The 21,040-nt window shown below is 49.3% G+C and overlaps 1 protein-coding gene across 1 annotated transcript in view; it reads left to right on the top strand.

Moving 5' to 3' along the window:
* GSK3A (glycogen synthase kinase 3 alpha) overlaps positions 1 to 20,832 on the top strand; it is a 368,950-nt gene extending 348,118 nt beyond the window's left edge. The window contains exon 11 of the mRNA XM_069640953.1: positions 17,805 to 20,832. Within this exon, the coding sequence (XP_069497054.1) occupies positions 17,805 to 17,881 (77 nt within the window). The 3' untranslated portion in view covers positions 17,882 to 20,832. The remainder of the gene's footprint in view (positions 1 to 17,804) is intronic.
* The last annotated feature ends 208 nt before the right edge of the window (positions 20,833 to 21,040 follow it).

The following is a 21,040-nucleotide window of genomic DNA, read 5'->3' as shown; positions in this document are numbered from 1 at the left end:
AGCTTCGCAAGATGGCTGCCGCGCCAGACAATATGGGCACCCGTCCAATACAGCACCAAGGAAGGGAGAAGGTGTACGAGCGAGTGTCAAGGTGGGACTGGTGTCAACCAGTTATGTGGCCTACACCCTATCCATTTGTGCAGGGCTGGTTCCCGCTGCATCCATATAGACAGGGCATGCAACGGCTCAGCAGCTGCCTGCTACCCTGTCAATATCACCTTCCACCCCTCTGGCCAGCAAGGACAATACTTTGAAATGTTCCTCTGGCTCATGACATCTCCTCGGATGGGGGTCATCCTCTGGGATACCTTCAGGGACTTGCTCCCTCTGGCCCCTCCGCCTGCGCCCATAGTCATTCCTCCCATGGCTCCAGCGCTGCAGGCCCCAGTGCAGCTCCTGCTGCCAGCTCCGGCCCCCCAGCTGATAGCTCATGCAGTTGCATACCAACCTCCGCTGCAGCTACCGGCTCCGGTCTCCGCACCTCAGCCTTTGGCTCCCAGCACCCCGCAACCGGTGCCGGACCAACCAGACACCCAGGTAGACACGGGAGAGGAAGAGGACCCTGACACACCATTGTCAGCCAAAGCCTTCCACAAACGTCTTGCAGCGCTGGCAGAGTACTTGGGCCTTCCTCAACCCGAGACGAGCAACCAGTGGAGGGGTTGCTAGCCGAGGTCTACGCTATGCCCCGCGGCTAGAACAGGGATCCCGATGCAGAAGGGCGTTGTCGCCTTGGCCAAAAAGGAGTGGCTCAATCCCAACTTCGTCCAGCCAGTCGACGCCTGAGCGTCAAGTACAGGCAGATGGAGGGGTATACACTCTTGCTGTCAGCTCATCCTTAGCCACTCTTCGGAGAAGATGATCTTAGAGGTGTATGGGGAAAAAGCTTTATTCCAACGCTTCGCTGCATCTTTGTCAAGCCAGTGCGGATGCCATGCTGGCAGCCGTTAACCTATGGCTTTGGCAGGAAATGGCGGACTTCCTTCCAGAACTTCCATTGCAGAGCCAGTCGCGTTTAGAGGCGGGACTGGCAGAGGCTAAAATGTTGGCACAAGACATGGAGTCCACCGTGGCCCACATTAACACCTCTGGTCGGGACATTTGCATAGCCACGGACATGAGGACAGCCTGGCTCCCGGCTACTAAATCTAACCGGAATGTCTAGGAACGCATATTGGACCTGCCTTTTGAGGGTGGTGACCTTTCACTCCGCCACGGACGAGGAGCTAGATAAAAGGAAAAAACGCTCGCAAACAACAACATCTTTATCCTCATAAAGGCTACGCCCAAGGCGTACACCCAGACACAGCAGCACTCAGATAAGGTGCGTACATACGGAGGGTGTCGCGGCTTTCAAGAGCGGAGGACCAGGCAGCCGGACTGCACCGACTCAACATCTGCGCAAACAACGGGAGTGAGGGAGTAAGGCCTTTTTCCAGTCCCCCCTCCGCAACAACCTCCGAGGGAAAGAGGGCTTGACGTGCCCCTTCACATCCACGTGTCTGGTGGGGGGGCAGGCTTGCTCTCCACGCACATCTCTGGCATCAGAATTTCACGCACCCCTGGATCCTCTCTGTAGTATCCACGGGGTACCGCCTACCTATCCCTTACTCTCCTCCCACAGATTGGGACAGCAACTCTTTTGGTAGAGATCCGGTCGCTCGTCGAGAGCCAGGCAGTAGAGGAATTCCCAGCCTCCAAGCGAGGATTGGGCTTCTACTCCAGGATTTTCGCCATTCAGAAGAACCAGTCTGGCCTGAGTTGTGTTGGACCTATCCAAACTCTCCCTACCTCTACAAAAATTCAAGATGGTTACACCAGCGCTCATAGCAGAGACATTGTGCAAGGGAGACTGGATGTGCTCTCTGAATCTGAAGCACGCATACCTACATGTCCCGATTTTGGCAGCCTCCCCGTTCTTTTCTACGTTTCAGGATCATAGGCTACCATTTCCAATACAAGGTGCTTCCCTTCGGCTTCAACTCTGCCCCCAGGGTCTTTACCAGGCTTATGAATACAGTGGCGGCCCTACTTAGGGCCACCACGACGACTGGCTTGTCTGGGCGACATCTCCATAAGGGGTGCACCACACTTCCCACGCTCTTATGAGCACACTCCATGACCCAGGCTTTTCCCTCAATCCAAGAAGTCCCAGCTGCAGCCTAGGCAGAGACTGACTTTCCTGGGGCTCATCTGGGACACAAGCTCAGTGTTCCCCTCAGAGAAAAGATCACAGCCATCCAGAGGGCCACTGCTCACTTCCTCGGCCGAGTGTGCTGGGTGTAGAAAGTTGCAAAATGTGTGTAGTCAATTTCACTTGACTGCTCTTGGAAACAGTTTCACCAAGAGAAGGTATTATACATTATGTACAAGTCCAGTTCTCCAGCATGGATTCACATGCTTATGAATATTCCCTGTCAAGCCGGGAATCCTCGGTAAAAGAAAAGTTTCACCTTCACTTACTGTATTTCGAATATATTGTGTCCTCCAACATATTACTCATCTTTGACATGTATTGTCCACAGCTCAGCTGCTTTGGAAATTTTTCAGCAGAGGGCGCCCTGTGTCGATGGTGTTGGGTCGATGTTCCTCGAAGGCCTCGTCAAGGGTGACTTCATCGGATGTTATAAGTAGCATGCACGGCGCCCGTTGCCTCAGTTCAGTTTTTCCCGTAAACGTGTTTGCTTTTTGAAACTCTGCGTGCCTCGTACTTCTTGGTATTTGCTGTTGCAGTTCTTTCATGTCTTCGACTTCCACTACGACGCCGCCTCGGTCTGCGTTCAAGAAATACTGGGACTGCGGCTACAAGATGTCCATCACGGAGCCGCATCGGTCTGCCTGTAGTGCCTCGGCGGGGCCCATGACACAGATACGTGCTCCAACTGCCAGTCGATGACTCGAAAGGCCTTGAGGGAACGAAAGGGGAAGCTCAAGTAGGCAAGGTGTCCAAGCCCCATAAGTCCCGACGTGCTGGGCCTACGATTCGAGAGGTTCCTCTTTTCAGAGGAAGGCGGCCAAGCTTTCAAGGTCCACGAGTGGTTCCCACCACTCGTCCTAGTCTAAGCGCTCGAGGAAAAGGCACCGCCGGTCGCCTTCCTAGTCTTCAGGCAGCACCCCTGAGAGGGTGAGTTGCCCATCCAAAAAATCGATGCCAGCTGAGTGGGAAGCTTTCCACGTGGAAGTGCTTAAAATGCTTGAAAATCAGGGCAAGGCCCTGTCCGCGCCTTCTGTTGAAGTCTGCAGGGAATAGTCTCGACCGGATACGCTCGCGCCTTCGAGCCCGGGTAAACGGCACAATCCTCTTTGGGAGCCTTCGAGGCCTCGTACGGACAAGATATCAAAGGATTCATCGAGGTGAAGCAAGGTCAGTTTTAGTCTCCATCGAAACCGTCCAAACCCTCAATGCCATCAAAGCTACGCCAGTCGATAGTGCCTGTTGGGTCTTCCACCCCAGTCAGACCCTCGATGCCTTCGGAGCCGTTTCTACACCATCAGTGCCAATTTTGCCGGCTGTTGGGGAGAATTTTCAGAACTATGTGAATTCCTCTCTACATGGTAGACCCCCAGCACTTTTGCTGGACTCTAGGACTTTTTAATTTTTAACCTGACGAGACCTTTTTCCCCACTCATGTAATTTTCTGCGATTTAAACTTTCTTTTGGTTTTTGGAGTCTGACAAACTCCATAGGTATCATCTTTGCCTTGTGACACACAGCACCTTCAGTGCAGTGGCACATGGAATTCTCTAAGATTTCTCAAAGGTTTAAATACCTTCTCTTGGATAAACTATTTCCAAGAGTAGTGAAGTGAAATTGACTTTACTTACATTTGTAACATTCTAGACCCAGCACACACACTATCTTACTATAGGTTGCTGGAGGGGTTACTTAGTATCCCCTTTCTCCAGCATGGGGTCTGGCATGGATTCTCATGCTCATGAATATTCCCGTCAGGCTGGGAATCCTCGGTAAAGAGAATCAGATTCATTTCTGAACTGTCTTTCTCCTAAAAATATATCCCTGGTCTCTGGGTCATGCTGCCCCCAGCTAATGACTGCCCTCTACCTAAGCCCCTCCTCTGGCAGCCATATTCTGATTTTTACCGCACGTTCAAGTGTTGGTAGTTCTCGTGCTATAGCTCTCTAGCTTTTACTGTGTTTTGCAATTTTTCTAAGAGTTTACTCTTATTTTCTCTGGTCAATCAAGCATCCAAGCTCCATCAATCCGACTAATAGGGACTAGTTTTTTGGAACTTTCTACACCCCTCAAAGGTGGTTTTTTTTTTTTTTTTTTTTTTTTTTTTTTCCATCGATCCTTTCTTGGAGTCCAGAAGATTCTTCGAGGTCTACCCCGCGTGGACATGGCTGCAGATAACAGAGACTCGATGCCTCTGTTCAGGATCTGCCCTGGATGTGGACTAAGGAACCTTTTCCTGGACGATGGGCACTCGGTGCCTTTACTGCCTACATTTCGACCAAAAGCACGTGGAGGAGACCAGTGCGTTCTGCAACGATATGGTGCCCCGCACCATGAAGGACCATCGCAAGCGGCTCCGAGTGGCTTCAGACGAAGATCCCGACTGTTGGTGAGCCCCGCGCCTCACCCAGCAAGAGGAAATTTGAGCAGTCTTCTAAGACCTTTGAGGACGCTATGGTGACAGGGGCCCAACAGAAGGCAAAGCACCGCGGTCCCCGGGAGCGCCATTGGGATGGGCTCCTCGGCAGCCAGGTCGGGAACGGCATCCCCGGCACCTTCAACCACAAGCCACTGGTCTGGGTCGTCGATTAAAAGTCTGACCGTCCGGGTTAACTTCTGGAGACGTCCCGGTCGATTCACCAGGCGAAATATTCCCTTGAAGGAGTGGTGGCGTCCCTAGCGAAGGCCGCGGATGCGGGTTCGCAGGAGGAGGTCCTAAGACGAGTTTCCCTGCCTGTGCAGAGGGAATCGTCTTTTCTTCCCATCGAGAAGACACTGGTGAAGATGATGATCTCCTCGAGACCGTCCCCGCTTTTCGAACAGAAGGGGAGGAGGGGCCTGTAGTCCTGCAGGCCTCGGACATCTCCGAGGAGGCAGAGCTTTCTGGGCTGAAGGCCGTACTAGACAGTTTGTCGAGGCCAGGTCCTATGGGAAGGACCCAGGCAAAGCGGAGTTGGAGAACGGGGAGGATACAGACAAGGAGCAGCAGGCCGATGAGGAGCCAGAGGACATCATGACACTCCACCGGGAGTTCACTCTTTGAGGCTTCCAGATCTGCTCCTTGTGCAGGAAATATTAACTCTGATAGAGAGAGGCACTATAGAACCAGTGTCTGTAGCGACTCCCTTATTTTTTTATTCCCAAAAATAACAGGGGGACTGAGACCCATCTTGGACTTGAGGTCCCAATCCTTGTATCTCAACTCAGGAAGGACAAATTCAAGATGGTCACTCTTTCTCAGATCATTCAGGCCCTCCAACTTGAGTATTGGTTGGTGTCATTGGACCTTCAGGATGCTTATTTTCATGTGCCGATCAATCTGAAGCACAGAAAATACCGACGGTTCGTCATTGACCGCTTGCACTAAGTTTCGAGCCCTGCCATTCGGGTTGACCTCTTCCCCAGAGGGTATTCACCAATCTGATGGTGGATTCACATCTACCCCTACCTGGACGATTGGCTGATCAGGGCGCGTTCTCCAGAACAAGCCTTGGATCATCTCAGCGTTACCTGTCACTCCCTTCGCAGACTGGGCTTCTCACTCAATTTCAAGAAGTCCGATCTGCCAACTTCCTAACGGCTCCAGTGCATTGGTGCTCTCTTAGACACGTCCTTGGAAGTGCTCGCCACCCAATGTGAGGGCTCTAGACAGTCTCTAGATAACCAAATTTCAGAATGCCCAGTGTCTTCCGTCCTTCGAATTGTTGAGGTTGCTCAGCCTCATGACATCCTGCATTTTTCTGGTGCCAGAGGCCCGTCTGGAATGAGGTCCCTTCAATGGGCTCTCGGGACTCAATTGGCCCAATTCTCAGGCAAGAAGTCGGATCGCCTTCAGGTTTCCGATCACGGTCTATGATCTTCTGTGGTGGACCTGTGTGGAAAACCTCATGAAGGGAGAACCTTTGGCGGGAGAAAAACGTAGTGACGGACACTTCCTCACAGGGTGGGGAGCTCACGCCAACGATCAGACCATCAGCGGTCATTGGTCACTATCGGAGTCCAAACTACACATCAATCTTTTTTGAGCGCAGAGCCATCAGGCTAGCACTGAATGCTGTCCTACCATCTGTACGGGGAAGAATGTCCTGTTAATGACGGACAACCTGGTGGCCATGCATTACCTCAAGAGGTGCAGGGTCACTGCCACTGTGCAGAGAGACAATGCACCTCTGGTTCTGTGCAATTCAAGAAGGAATCTCCCTAGCGGCAGTTCAGCTGGCCAGGACAGAGAACACTGCGGCGGATGCTCTGAGCAGGCAGTGCGCAGTCTCCCATGAGTGGGAAATAGCTCAGCAAGTCCTTCAAGAGGTTTTCGCCGTTTGGGGTACCTTGCAGGTGGATCTGTTTGTGACCGGTGCCAACCGGAAGTGTGAGGTACTGCTCAATGGAATTTCCTCAGAGGAGCTCTAGGAGACAAGTTTGTGGTGGATTGGGAATTCCCACCACTGTACGCGTTTCCTCCAGGCCCTGTCATTCAAGTTCTCAGGAGGTTAAGACAGTTCGGCACTCATGATCCTGGTTACTCCGGATTGGGCCAGGAGATTGTGGCACCTGTTAGGCAAGTTTGTATGCATTACCCTCTGGGAACACGACAAACAACTCTGACTACAGGTATAAGAAACCCAACCTTTGGTATAAGCTTGTACTACAGTTTTGGTAGTGTGTTGAGCAGCCAGGATTTTCTCGAGGGGAAATGTGAGCTGTAGTGTAGTTAGATTCAGTTGCAAGTATTCAAATGAACTATTATACTCAAGGTTTCTTGAATAAACAATTATTAATTTATCTGTCAGAATAAGCCTTCAGAAGGGAGCAATATAATAACACTCAAATACACTTCATGAAATACACTCTTAATATTGAAATCAATAGATACCCTTTTGGTGTGGCCCACAAACTACCTACACCCTCGGGTGACTTCAATTGCTACGGTGCTGGGGACATTAATATAGCACTGTTTAATTTAGAATCGTATAGTAATACGTCAAAGGAAAAATGATTTAGAACATACAAGAGACCACAAATATTCGTAAGCAGGCTAATACTTTTGTATCCCCCAAGAAAGTCATTCAGTACTATAGGCTAAGCCAAAGTCAATGGGCAAAGGTCTTATATACAATGAAGCACCTCTGGTAGGTAAATGGAAAAGTCTTTGCACAGGGTCTTAGTCTTTGATGAAAAGAAGGATCAAATGTAGGGCCACAAGCTGATTAGGCTTGTGAGTGTAGAAGATGTACGCAACTCTACGGCAAGAGGTAAGTTCTCTCAGACTTTGTACAGTACCTTTAAAATGAAGAAAAGATGCAGCAGATGATTCCTCTTCATGTGCAGCTCTGCAGGTCTCACGGTTCCTGGTCCTCAGTCGTGGGGACAAGAGGGAGATGTCTGGACTCCTGCAATGCACTGGGGCGGTCAAAACTCGCAACCGGCAAACTTCACTTTTAATGGCTGTTCGGTGTTTCAGCTCCTCGCGTCTACTGCAAATGGCAACACTGGTTCCTGGCTGTCGATGGACATTCCTTGCTTCTGGGGTCCCACACTCTGTTGGGGCTCAGGCTTGGTCAGTCCGGCTTCCTGGGAGTCTAGAGGATCTTCCTGGAGCTCTTGGCCAGCTTAAAAGCAACGCACTTAATCTGGTTTTACTCTCCCTGGCTATACTGTTTCCAGCAGCAACTCTGTGGAAATTCAACCAGCTCTTAGATGGATATTCAGGTGGCTTACTTTGGAGTTTATTGGTCCCACCAACTCAAAGGGAGAAGTCGTCCTGGCAGGGGCTTCTCTGTCGATGCGAACTTGGCATTTCGGCACTGCAGCGGGGCTTCACCGGGCAAATCAACGGTCCAGGAGTTGCAGCAGGCGTCCTCTTCAAGTAGTTCTTCGGTTCCTTCATCCAGTGGTCGACTCTGCCTTCCAAGACAAAAGACTTTCCTTTTATACAATTCTCTCCCATTCATTCAGCATAGCTGTCAGTCACCCAGCATGGTGGATGTCCTTGCCGGACAGTCAGCCGGCCAATCACCACAGAGTGCATTTGGGTCTCCTAGGAGAGTAAGCACAGGGAGTTTCGGGCACCTCCCTCACTTCCTGCCTACCCCAGACACCCTGGAACCAGAGGCGGGCTTCGCCCATGAATCCTGCCAAAGGCAAAGCAGACAATGGGGACCAAAGCTGGAGTAAATCTCGAAAGACATTTCCGCAATGAAATGCCGAAAAAAGACCAGGGCCATTTTGACAAATGGCACCCTTGGGTTCTTTACTTCAGCTGCGAACGCAGCCTGCGGTAAATGCACACCACGGTAGTTAAAACAAAACTATTGCCGCCAGCCATTCAGTGAGAAAAGGGTAACATCAAAAATATTATGAGAAGCTAGACAAAGGGGATACTAGGTAACCCCTCCGCCACCCTATTGTAAGATGGTGTGTGCTGGGTCTATTAAGTTACAAATGGTAATGGTAAAGGATATTTGTACCGTGCACTATCCCCACCGGAGTGGTCCCCTGGTCCCCTGGTGCTCTGGCGGCTCTGAAAGAGGAAGAGGGGGGATGAGTTAGTTGAAATAATCTGGAAAAGTGCAAGAGCAGTGATGTGCTGTTGGCAACCTTAGCCCGGTGGGTCTGTTGGCTGGGCTTGGTGTGTTTTACGTTGGGTAGTCGTGTGCTGTTGTGCAAGTCTATGTGCGGTTTGTTTGTTGTTGCAGTATAGTGAAGTTTGTGCGGATTGCTGCGTTTTAGGCTTGTGGTTGCGTTTGGTTCCAGTTTGAGGTGTGTATGCAGAGGGGTGAAATTGTTAGTGGATTGGTTAGTTGGCTTTGCTGTCCTTGCAATTATGTCTAGGTGTGATGCTTGCTATCATTCACTAGTCCATCGGAGTGTGGCGCTTGTTAGTTTTCAATATTCTGTCTAGATGTGAGGCAGGCTAGTGATCACAATTACATTCAATTGCTGCACTTGTCGTCATTCAGTTTCATTGAAGTGTGGCGCATGGTAACAGCCACATTTCTATCTATATGCGATGCAGGCTACAGTTCATTATTCCGTTTAAGTGTGGCACATGCTAACAACTACGTCACCTTAGACGGGTGTAATAAGCTAATCTTGACTGTTCTTTGTTAACATTGGCACTAGTTAACATTGGCTTTTTGGTCCTACCAATGATATGTAAAGCACTACATAAATGCCAAGTAACAAAACGTTACATAGCAGTATGTTGGTGCATAATGCAGTGCAACATTTAGAGTCCAGCCAAGAATATATTTAGGTTGGTGGCCATTAATATCTTTTGTTGTAATTCTATGGCAGGCAACATTATGGAGAGGCAAGGTAGAGTGGCAAGGGCTTTCTGGAGTAGAGCGATTGCTCTACCCCTCCCCCCCACCCCTCCAACCCATGCCACACTTAGTTTTGTTGGTGTCTGTTGGCTACTGGCTTCCTTTGCTTCTCCTGCAGACACCTGCAGACACATCTTGGAGCCGTCAATGTAATAGCTGCCCTTAGCCGAAGGGGCTGCTGGGCAGAGGGCTACACTGATGCGGTCCACGATAAGGAGTGATTCGGCCAATCGGGGCCGGTGGGAGGGCGCGGGAGGGAGATGAGCAGGGGAAAACAATGCAGTTGTAATCGGGAGCAAGATGGGACTGGGGGTCAAATTCAGACTGGGCATGTTAAAATGGCGATCTAAGTGGGCCAAAGGCACTTGGATACTCACCTACAGCTCCGGTGGAATGTAAGTAAAGTCAATTTGACTTTACTGCTCTGGGAAACAGTAGTTTATCCCAGAGAAGGTAATTAAACCTTTGGGAAATCAGAACTTCATGTGCCAATGCACTGAAGGTGCTGTGACACAATGTAAAAGATGCCTGTGGAGTTTGTCAGGCTCCATAGCCAAAAGAAACTGTATACAAAATCACATTAAAATGGAACAAGGGTCTCAATCTCTTAAAAAAAAAAAAAAAAAAGCAGGTTGCTGGGGGTCTCTACGGTGGAGGGAATTGGGACATTTCTGAGAATTCTCCCGAACAGTACCCTGACCTCCTGGACATGGCCATCTATCCTCCGATGCGTCTTCCCCCAAAGAGAGGATCTTCTCTCGCGAGATGAGGGTCGGGTTCTCCATCAAGAGGTCGAGACTCAACTGGTTTCTGAAAGGTTGAGATGCAAGGATTGGGACCTCCCAAATGATGTAATGGATGTTACTTGCCGGCCACCTGGCTGAAAGCAAGTCTCTGCTGGTTCAACGCCACTCGAGTGCAAGAATTGTTAAAGATTCAGGAAGGCGTTTGGGCCTACACCACATGCCGGACCATGTCGGAGGAGGAGAGAGGCTCCCTCCTCAAGCTCTAGCTGCGGATTGAGTAATGTGTTTGTTGAGGACAAACGCCTCCAGTGCCGGTCTCCATCCAGACCACAGGGAAGCAGATTGTGATATCTGCCTTGGGATTTTTTCCAAGCGAACCGTCTAGGATCGTCGCAGTAGGTTGGCGTCAAAGCTCAAGGCATCTACCCCGTGCGGCAAGCGGAGGCATGCCCTCACCCAGGGACGGCCGGTCCGAGGAGCGGGCTTCTAAGTCCTTTAAGGGCACTCCATCCGTGGGGGGCCCAAGAAAAGGCCAAGCACCACATGTCTGTTTCCATCGGGGTCGCCGCACAAGCGTGTTCTGCGATGGGCAGAGCGTGCTCATCTTAACCCTCTGCCTCCATCTCCAGTCATCGCTCCAGCTCCTCCTCAAAGAGGAAATCTGCTAACCCAGGGAATCTGCGGGAGAACCAGGAGAAGACCAAGGTGCAGGGAAAGGTGTCTGACCTGTCCCTGAAGGCCCAGGTGAAGTCATCCTTGATGAATCTGGTGGCAGCTGCCCTCTCAAAGGCATAAGGGACTGACCCAGTCCAGGGGGAGCATCCCTGCCCCAGAGGCAGGAGGCCTCTGTCAAGCCGGTGGAGAAGAAGCCAGAGAAGATTGCATCCTGAGCGGTTGTCTTGGGCCTAGGGATGGCAAGTGTGGTGGCAGGGGAGAGGCCTCAACCATGCTCAGGGAACGGTGTCTGCCGCCACAGTCGTGGCTGGTTGAAAACCTCCAACTTCTATCAGGAGTGCCAGACATGCCCTTTGGTGGGGACAACCTCTTTAGGAAGGCAGTCGACAAATCGTTGCAGGCCATTAGGACCGAGAAGGCCCATGCCCTGGGCACGCTTCAGCAACATCATCCTTTCGTGCCTCAGGAGTGAAATCTGGCATGTCTTTGAATGGGCTTCGTCGGGGGATCTCTTCATACTGCAAGCCCTCCCGATCCACGGCCCAGGAGGCCTGCAGGGGCTGTTCCAAGGCTTTCGGGGGAGGTGGCCGTAGTCACTCCCAAGGTGACACACAGGCCCCAAAGAAAGATTGAAACAGGCTGGACGTCGGACCCACCACCCTTTCACCCTGGTGGGAGGTTGGCTGGCAGGCTTTGTAGGCGAGTGGGAAAATATTTCCACCGAGCGTGCTGGACGCTCATGGACACTGTGGAATTCCATCAAGTGTCAGCAGATGCCGCCAGTGGCCCGGCAGGAGCAGCATATGCTTCAGCTCCTGTAGGTAGTACAGGCCATGAGACAAGGGTCCATATAGCTGGTTCCAAACCGGCTGTGGGGTTCGAGTCCACTCCAGATACTTCTTGGTATAGAAGACCGGGGACTGTAGGCCCATTCTAGATCTGTGGCACCTCAACAAATACCTCAAGTCCCAGAAATTCAGGATAGTTGCGTTGCAGCGCATGCTCTGCCAAGTAGAGGAAGGGGTCTTCCTGATCTGGAGGATGCTTATGTCCATGTCCCCATTCACAAACATCAAATGCCTGCGCTTCGTAGTGCAGGTAAACACTATTTCAGGCAGTCCACTTCGGACAAGTCGGCGCCCAGGGTGTTTACAAAGTGCCTGGCACCATTGGTGGCCCACCTGCATCTACAGGGGTTACACGTGTACTCGTACCTTGATGACTGGCTCATCCGAGCCAGGTCAAGGAAACGGACAGACCACTGTACGGAGAGGACCATCTGGCTGCTGACAGATCTGGGGTTCTCCGTAAACTATCCAAAGGCCTGCTTGATACCATTGCAAAATGCACTGTTCTTGGTGGCCAGACTCAACACGGTCTCCTGACTGGCGGCTCCCTCGGATAAGCGGATGGCAGCCTTGCTAGGCAAGTTGCAACATTTGTTGACACCGAAGACCGCCATGGGTGCAGACCAAGTCGCTTCTCGGCATGTCGTCGTCCATTTACCTTATCCGACTCCGCAGGTTGCGGATGCGACCCTTTAGGAATTCCTGACGCTCGCTGGATTCTGGTGTCTGGAATCTTTGCAGACAAGATTACTCAACGAGGAATTCCGTCAAGCAATAAGATGGTGGGGCATAGTCTCCAACATCTCCGGGGTCACGGATGTCCAGAGCCCCCCTGTACCAGGAGGGAAGCCCACACCAGATGTCTCCAAAGGTTTGTGGCTGCCTGTTAGGGAGAATGCTCATAAATGTGCTAATTCCCTTCACCTTAGAGACCCCCAGGACTTTGCTGAATTTTGAGGACTTGATTTTTTTTTACCTGGAGTGAGCCTTTTTTCCCCCACTCATGTATTTTGAATGTGCTTTACTCTTGTGGTGTTTTGTGGAGTTTTAGACAACTCCATCTTTTCAGGTGTCCCACAGCACCCTCAGTGCAGTGACACAGGGAAGCCTTTTAGGCTGTCCCAAGGTTTAAATACCTTCTCTGGGATGAACTACTGTTTGCCAGAGAAAGTAAAGTGAAATTGACTTTACTACTCTTCAAATTCCTAGACCCAGCACACCCTATCTTACAATAGAGTGCTGGAGGGGTTTACTTAATATCCCCTGTGTCTAGAAACTCAAGTAGCAGTCAAATGCTAGTCTTTCCTCTCGAAATGGCTGGTGGCAGTGGTTTTACAACAAACTACCATGATTTTTCCCGACCGCGAACACCAGTAGCATTAAATCGCTAGAGCCATGTTTTTCAAGATGGCGCCTGAGCCTCCTTTGTTTAAACGGGTCCAAGTCTTTTGCAATTTCTTTTTGGAACGGTGCTTCTAGTGTCTCTGCATGCCAAACCAGGTTTGGTCCCTTTGATCCTACGCCTTTGGCGGGCTTCAGGACTGAAGACCGCCTCTGGCACCAGTGTCTGGGGTAGGCAGGAAGTGAGGGAGGTGCCCGAAACTCCCTGTGCTTAGTCTTCTAGGAGACCCAAATGCACTCTCGTGTGATTGGCTGGCTGACTGTCCGGCAAGGACAGCCACCCTGCTGGGTGAGTGGAAGCTAGGCTGGAATTAATGGGAGGAAACTGGATAAAAGGTCAGCATCTTGGCTTGGAAGGCAGTCGACCACTGGGACAAAAGACCCAAAGACTAGCTGGAAGAGGACGGCTGCTGCAACTCCTGGACCATTGGTTTGCCCGGTGAAGCCCTGCTGCAGGTCTAAATTGCCAAGTTCATCTCGACAGAGAAGCCCTTCAAGGACGACTTCTCCCTTTTGAGTTGTTGGGACCAATAAACTTGTAAGCCACCTGGATACCATTCTCTGAGCTGGTTATATTTTCCTCAGTGCTGCAGGAAACTGAATAGCCAAGGAGAAGGACACCAGTTTGTGTGCTTGACTACACCTACTGGAATTGAAGATTTGCCTTTGCCAGCTTTTTTGACCAGTCCCAGTGCAGGAGTCCCCCAACGTCGTCCTTCTTGTCCCCACGACTGAGGCTCAGGGACTGCCAGGAACAGACTTCTTCGGCTGCATCTTTTTCTTCATTGTAAGGTACTGTGAAAACCCGACCAAGAGAACTTACCTCTCATTGCAAAATGATTGAAACTTTAGCCACTTGCAGGCCTAGTCAGCTTGTGACCCAACATATGAACGTTTTTTACAAACTACTTCTGAGAACTTTGGCAAAGACTTTTCCTTAACCTCCAGAACTTCTTTATCCTATACAAGATTTTAGCCCATTGACTTTGGCCTAACCTATTACATTGAATCTACCCATCTGGGGAACTCAAACTATTTGCTCTCTTTAAGAGTAACTGTAATATTTGTTTTATTAACTTATGCCTTTTTGCTCCTACTTCAAACGCTCTGAAGGCCATTTTTCTCATCCTTCAAAGTAGGTTAAATGCCTCAGAACCGGACTGTGTGAACTATTGAAGCATATTTTTGTGTGATCTAGATTGCCTCCTAGTTTAATTTAGCATTTATAAAGCGCTACGAACCCTCAGGTATCTGAGCGCTGCTTATTACCCACGGTGTGTGGTGCTCATTTATCAACCTCGGAAGGATGAAAGGCTGAGATTGACCCTGCCAGGATTCAAACCTGCGTCAGCAGGCGCTGCACAGATGTCAAAGCAAGCACTCTACTCGCTGTGCTACCGGACCGGCTACTGTTTTATAACTCACTGTGAAATAAATTAAGTGTTTTACCAAGAAACCTTGAGTGTAAGTTAGTTTGAATACTTATTCTAGAACTCTGTGTAACCTCCTTACAGCTCACATTCCCCTCTTGATAAGCCTGCTCAGCAACTCTACCACAAAACTGTGTAGTACAGACTTGGACCAAAGGTTGGTTTGCTTACACCTGTAGTCCTAGTTGTGTGTAGTGGTCCCAAAGGGTACTGCATACAAACTTTGCCTAACACTGCTGGAGGTGAGGGATATCCACATTAATGTCCTGGACTTGCAGGCAGTGTTCTGGGCCCTAAAGACGTTCCTTCCGTCCCTCAAGGACAAGATTGCGATTGTCTTCAATCGCTGACTCCATCAGCAGGGAGCTGTGCTCTTGTCACGAGTGGGTGCATCGACTGAATCAAGTGGACAGCCTCTTCCTCAAATGGGGCAGAGATCTGCGATTAATTCCAAATGCCAGAAATTCGCCAGCAGGTTCCACCAGCCAAGGAGCATGGGGGGGGAGGGGGAACGCAGTTTCCTTCCCGTGGGAAGGCCTCTTCCTGTACACGTTCCCTTGCCTGCTGCGAGTCATCAATCAACTCACAGTGCAGATGCGGGATGCTTGTCGCCCCGGCGTGGCCTTGCCAGATTTGGTACCCAGACCTTCTCAGCCTATCGACATTGCCTCCAGTCAAGCTGCCAGTGGTCGGATCTGCGCACCAGAAAAGGAGGTGCAATCCTGCATCACGACCCAGGATCGCTGAACCTGAAGGGTTGGCTCTTGAACCCTTAGAGTTCTGAGGGTACAAGTTGCCGGCGGACTGCAGGGAGGTCCTTGCCAGGGCAGAGCGTCATCGACTCTTGAATGCTACGGGCACAAGTGAAGATCAACCCTCTGAGTCACGGCCTGCAGATTATTTTTGTCCTTGGCCAAAGTGGGGCTGGCACACGCCTTTAACAAGTTGCATATAGCAGCTATCTTCCGCTACACCAACTCTCCAGGACGTTCTTCTCTTTGGACCCACCATCTCGTCAAGGAGTTCTTCAAAGGACTGTTTTGATCGTTCCTGCCGGTGAACGTGCCTGCCGTGGGAACTCAATGTGGTTCTGACCAGGCTCATGGGATGGGAGTGGGCCCTAAAGCCTATGGATCAGGCCTCTCTCGTGGAAAGCAGTTTTCCTCATGGTAATCGCCTCTGCCTGGAGGGTGGATGAGATCCAGGCCCTATCATGCAAACAGCCTTATCCGACTTTTCACAACACAGGGGTAATGCTGCAGAAGCACCCCTCCTTAATGCCAAAGGTTCAGTCGGACTTCTACCTCCAGGTGCCTTCAGTGTTGCCTGTGTTCTTTCCAAAACCTTTGTCGCCAGCTACAAGGACTTTGCACTCGCTGGATGATGTGGTGCTCTGAAGTTCCATGTGCACGCATGAAGTTTCCAGAAGATGTCTCAACTAGTCATGTACTTTTGTCCTGTGCACCATGGGAAGGCCTTGTCCAAGGCTTCCATCTCCAGGTGGCTCTCTGGCTGTATCACACACTGTTCTCGGTTGGCAAACCGACTGCTGCCCAGCAATCTGAGAGCCCTTACCACCAGCCTGATCGCTGTGACGGTGCTCCTGTCTGGTGTGCCCCTGCTGGACATCTGCAGGGCTGCTAGGTGGTCAATGCACACCTTCAAAAGATTCTACTGCGTCAACAGGGATTCCAGGGTCAGCCGGGCACTGATGCGCAACCTGTTCACTTGAAGGTGAGCCTGTTCCGGAGTAAGAGTAATTGCTTCTGTTGAGCCTTGCCACCTCCCCTGGTTGTGTAATGTTGTTCGGCTATGTATTCTTTATTCGTGTGAATCCATGCCAGACCCCATGCTGGAGAAGGAACAAGTTACTTACCTGTAACTATTCTCCAGTGTGGGCCTAGCATGGATTCACATGCGAACCCTCCCACTGTCCCCTCTGCGGCTCTTCTTGATCATACTGCCACATATGTGCTAACAATTCTAAAGTTGTCTGCCAGAGGAGGGGCTTAGGCAGAGGGCAGTTATTGGGTGAGGGCAGTAGGACCTAGAGCTCAGGAATTGGTTTAGAGGAGAAAGACAGTTTTAAAGTGAAAATGAAACTGTTTTTCTTTTACCAAGGATGTGTGGCCTGACGGGGAATATTCATGACCATGTGAATCCATGTCCGACCCATGCTGGAGAAAAATAGTTACAGGTAAGTAACTTGTTCCTTATTTGTTTGCTTTAGCTATTGGATCGGAGGGCTGTTGCGTTTTTCTAAAGGCCAACTGGTGTGCAACTGCGTTAGACTAATCTCTTGGTAATGAGGACCCAACTCTTAATATAGGCCTGTACTGCACAAGTGGGTCGAGTGGTTGAGCAGCCAGGCTTATTTTTGGAGGGGTAATGTGAGCTGTAGAGCAGTACCATGAAATCGGTAAACGCCGGGATCGAAGTAAACACTCAAAAGTTATATTAAAATATATTTATATATACACAAGGGGCATACAAGCAAATCTAAAATACAGCAAGTAACAATAACATGCAATGGAATTACTTTATATAAGAAATAATACAGGCAAATTACTTTTTCTATGCTTTACATATCAGCACACGGACTGACATCAATTAAGGTCAGTATACGCACTTGCATACATCTCCTTTTGCAAAATTGAATGCTGAGGAATAGTTTGTCAGAACACACTTTAAAAACCTGTTACCATCAAGTATGCTCTCCAAGGGGTATAGACTGTCTGTTTCCTAGCAGTAAAAGTGTTCTCAATTTAAACCTATGGAGCAACCAGCACTGCCAAAGCCAGTAGATCAAGAAGGTGCACCTTTTGGGGAAACCAGTACAGCCAAAGTCAAATGGACAGTTCTGATTAAGATCTTCATAGGAAATGTTAGTTAACCAGTCAAGATTCTGAACAGTTCGTGTTGGCTTTTCTGAAACTTGTGTAATGGTTGTGCTCACTCAGCAGTGCTCTTGTCTCAGCCATGGGGATTGTGTGAGGGTGTTTTCCGCTACTGCTGTGGAATTCAGCTGCCCAATACACTTTCATTTGCTTTTCAAAGAAGGCTAAAAGACCACCAAACTTAGTGCTAGCTTTTGAGAATAATTGTTTCTTGATGAATTATGACATCCGCTTAAGTTTGTTGTGAGTGTTGTACATTGCTAATCTATTTTTGTTTCTTTGCACTAGGTGAGAGTAGACTGGGAGCAGACCGAAACCAACTTTCATCAGCAGAAGCATCAGGATCCATCTCCAACACTTCCTGAGCAGAGCTGTCCTGAAATCCCCACACCCACCCCATTCATGCACTCACACAGCCAGGCTGACCTCCAGGACTGCTCCAGATTTCCCCTCTACCCCTAAAATTGCTTTTCTCTCACCTGATCCATTCTGTCAGCAATTCTCACCCCACAATGCTTAACTTCTTTACATACAGCGAATTATAATACACCCGCTGTGCCCCAGTCCCTGATATTGGCTTCCATCTGATGCAGGGACATGATTGACACCACTGCTCACGCTGCTGTATAGTACCATTCCCCTCTCCCTTTTCATCACCTCTTTGCGGTTACTGCAGTCTCTAAGGAGCTCTTCAGGCAACACATGCTTTATGGCAATGCATTTCTGTCCCTTCACCTACTGCAGACACTATCCTTCACAAACTTGCTTCCTGGATTTTGTACAAGAGCCAGTGCTGGACAACCAAACGCAGGGAAAATTTCCAAATCCAGAATGTCATTGGAAGGTGTCTTCAGTTTCTGCATTTACCTTCTCCCCCTCTCGAACTCCTCCACACCACCCAGCACAATTTGACTGGCTTGTGGACCACTGTCTACAAATCTCTCTCATGGTTTGGATCAAGTGCTCAGTCGCTGGTAGGATATGTAGTCTAATGGATTTGTTGAGCAGTACTCCTTCAGCCATCCACGTACAAGACTTCTTACTGACCTAATTAGACAGCAAAAATGAATAATCGAAGGATGGCTAAGTTGCACAAGGCAAGAGTGTGAGCCAGGTCTTAAGAGAACAAGGCAATCTGAGGCTAGCACTGCTGATTCAAGGATTGTGCAGTCAAGCATTGCAGATGTAAAGGTGGGCAGTGCGACCAAAGGCATCTCATACCGGACAATGCAGGGGGTGGAGGGTCTGCTCACTGCATTAACTGAAACCTGCAAGCTCCGGAGCAGCCCCCACTCTCTCAATGGACATTTGTTCACTTTGTGGCTTCAGACTGGAGGCAACAAGGACAGCTGGCATAGTGAGTGACTGTTTTCTCCCAAGTCTGAGAAGCGCCAACCCTTGGAGAAAAGCGTAGGATTCCCAGAGTACCCTCGAAGGACCGGACAGACAAACCAATGCACCATCTGTCACTGGGGGACCTGGACCATACCTTCCTGAGACCGCCTCCCTGGCGCTCCTTAGCAGCACCAACAAAAAATGACAAATCTGGAGACTTTATTTTTTCATGTGAGAACTTGAAATGTCTTTTCATTATTTTGTGGTTCTCTGCAAGCAGTTTCCCGGCTCCTGGTGCCTTCTGCAAAGGTACCAGTATCTCCCTGAAGTGGGATTTGGGGGGCTCGGGGGCTGAAGAGTTTGCTGTCACCTGGGGGCTTCCTGAGTCTATATTGCTTTGGTTCCCCTCCACATTGAGCCAATAACTCTGTCGCTCCACTCTACCCCAATGCGTGTGAGTCGCTCATTTTAATATTGAACCAAAAGCCCCTTACACCAATTTAAAAGTAATTTCAGCAGCTGGGCCAGATTTTAAGCTTCATTTTACTTTGTCCTTTTCTATTTTAACATACTTTTTCATTTTGTGTCTTTTTTTTTTTATTATATTTGGAGGGCATCACATGCCTTGGACCGACCTCCTTCCCTTGGACAGTGTATTTATTCAGGGCTGGGGGATATCTCTTTGCTGCTAGTTTAAACACACAGACACACTTAGAATCTTGTTAAGTGCATTGGGCTTTTTTACCTCCTTTTTTTAAAAAAAAAAAAGTTTTAAAATTATTTGTTATCTGTGGATTACCCAGCAGTTGGGGTATGTAACTAATTTGATAACGTTTATGGGGGGAACTGAATTTATTTCATTTTTTAATCTTTATTTGAGGGAGGAATAATGGGGTGCCTTTGCATCACTCATGCCTTCTGATGTGCTTCCATTGGTGCTGAAGTACTTTGTAAGACTGCTCCTAGTCACATGAGTAGCTGGGTGCCCCTTCCCTGAGGCTGCTGTCGGAAGAGGCAGCGATGCCAAAGCAAATGTAGGTATGATCAGAGGGGAAACTCATTGGCTTTTGGCCATTTTGAGAGAGCAAGATGCTGAGCTATTCTTTTCCCATGTATTCTCCTTGGAGTAGTCCTTTAGGGACTGGTGAGAAAGCACTGCTGAAACATTTTTGAGCAGTGGTTTATAACTTTGTGGGTTGTAGAACATTCAGAAGGTCTAATTACAAGAAGGGATGGAACATCTTGTTAAACAGTGGAAGGAGTGGCGGCCCTCCAGATCAATCATCTGGAACAGTATGTCATTACACTCACACAAGTACTGATGGTGGCCACAGGCTTCAGACACTCACTGTTTGGTAATGCGACTCACTCAGAAGGTGGATCGTGGTTGAAAGACTATTGATGTGTCTTGGGACTCGCCTCAGTCAACAGCAATAAGACTTGCATTACTTTTCTGGGTTCTTGGCACTGCCCTAGTCCCCTCAACCCCATGTTTGTTGCTGTTCTATCCCCCTCCCAACTCACTGTTTTGAATGGTTTTAGGTCTGTGCACTCCCTGCACGTTTGCAGCGGACCATTTTCTGCTGAAGTTACTTTTAAATGGATTTTATGTTATCCAGGGAAAATGTGGTTACTTGTATATATTTATTTCCTCCATACCAAGGGATAACTTCTTACATATAACTAAATGATTTAGTTACAAATCTTGTGTAAATATATTGTTATAATTTTTTTTCTTAATGAAAATGTTCCAATTAGCCCCTGACACCTGCCCATCGCCCCTCCCCTGCCACCACCATCTCCTCTTTTTTTGCTCTATCCCACTGTTCACCATCTTTTAAAGTTGATGGTAAAACCGTTTTTGATGTTAGACGCAGGAAGCTAGAGTGTAGCGTGCAGGAACCCGCCCATATTGTGTGTTCGTTTTTCTTAGATTTTGGCTATGTACAGAACATCAATAAATTATTGGCATGTGGCAGAGGCCTTTGTAGTCTTGCAGTTGTCGTTGGGGTTGGGATATATATCATTAGAGGGGACATTGCTGCCTCACTGGTATTGTGTAGCTGTCTGGCATACAAGGGATGTGGGGGAAATCTGTTGTGGGACTAACTATCAACCCATGCTGAAAGGGCAAGGTTGTGGGTTTTGGGGAACTGACTAGGTTTAATAAAGGAATGTTGTCTGCAGCA

This window comes from Ambystoma mexicanum, chromosome 1q (assembly GCF_040938575.1).
Source record: "Ambystoma mexicanum isolate Mex_15411 chromosome 1q, UKY_AmexF1_1, whole genome shotgun sequence".
Taxonomy (NCBI): domain Eukaryota; kingdom Metazoa; phylum Chordata; class Amphibia; order Caudata; family Ambystomatidae; genus Ambystoma; species Ambystoma mexicanum.
The sequence above is the reverse complement of the archived record's forward strand: the minus strand, read 5'-3'. Positions and strand labels throughout refer to the sequence as shown.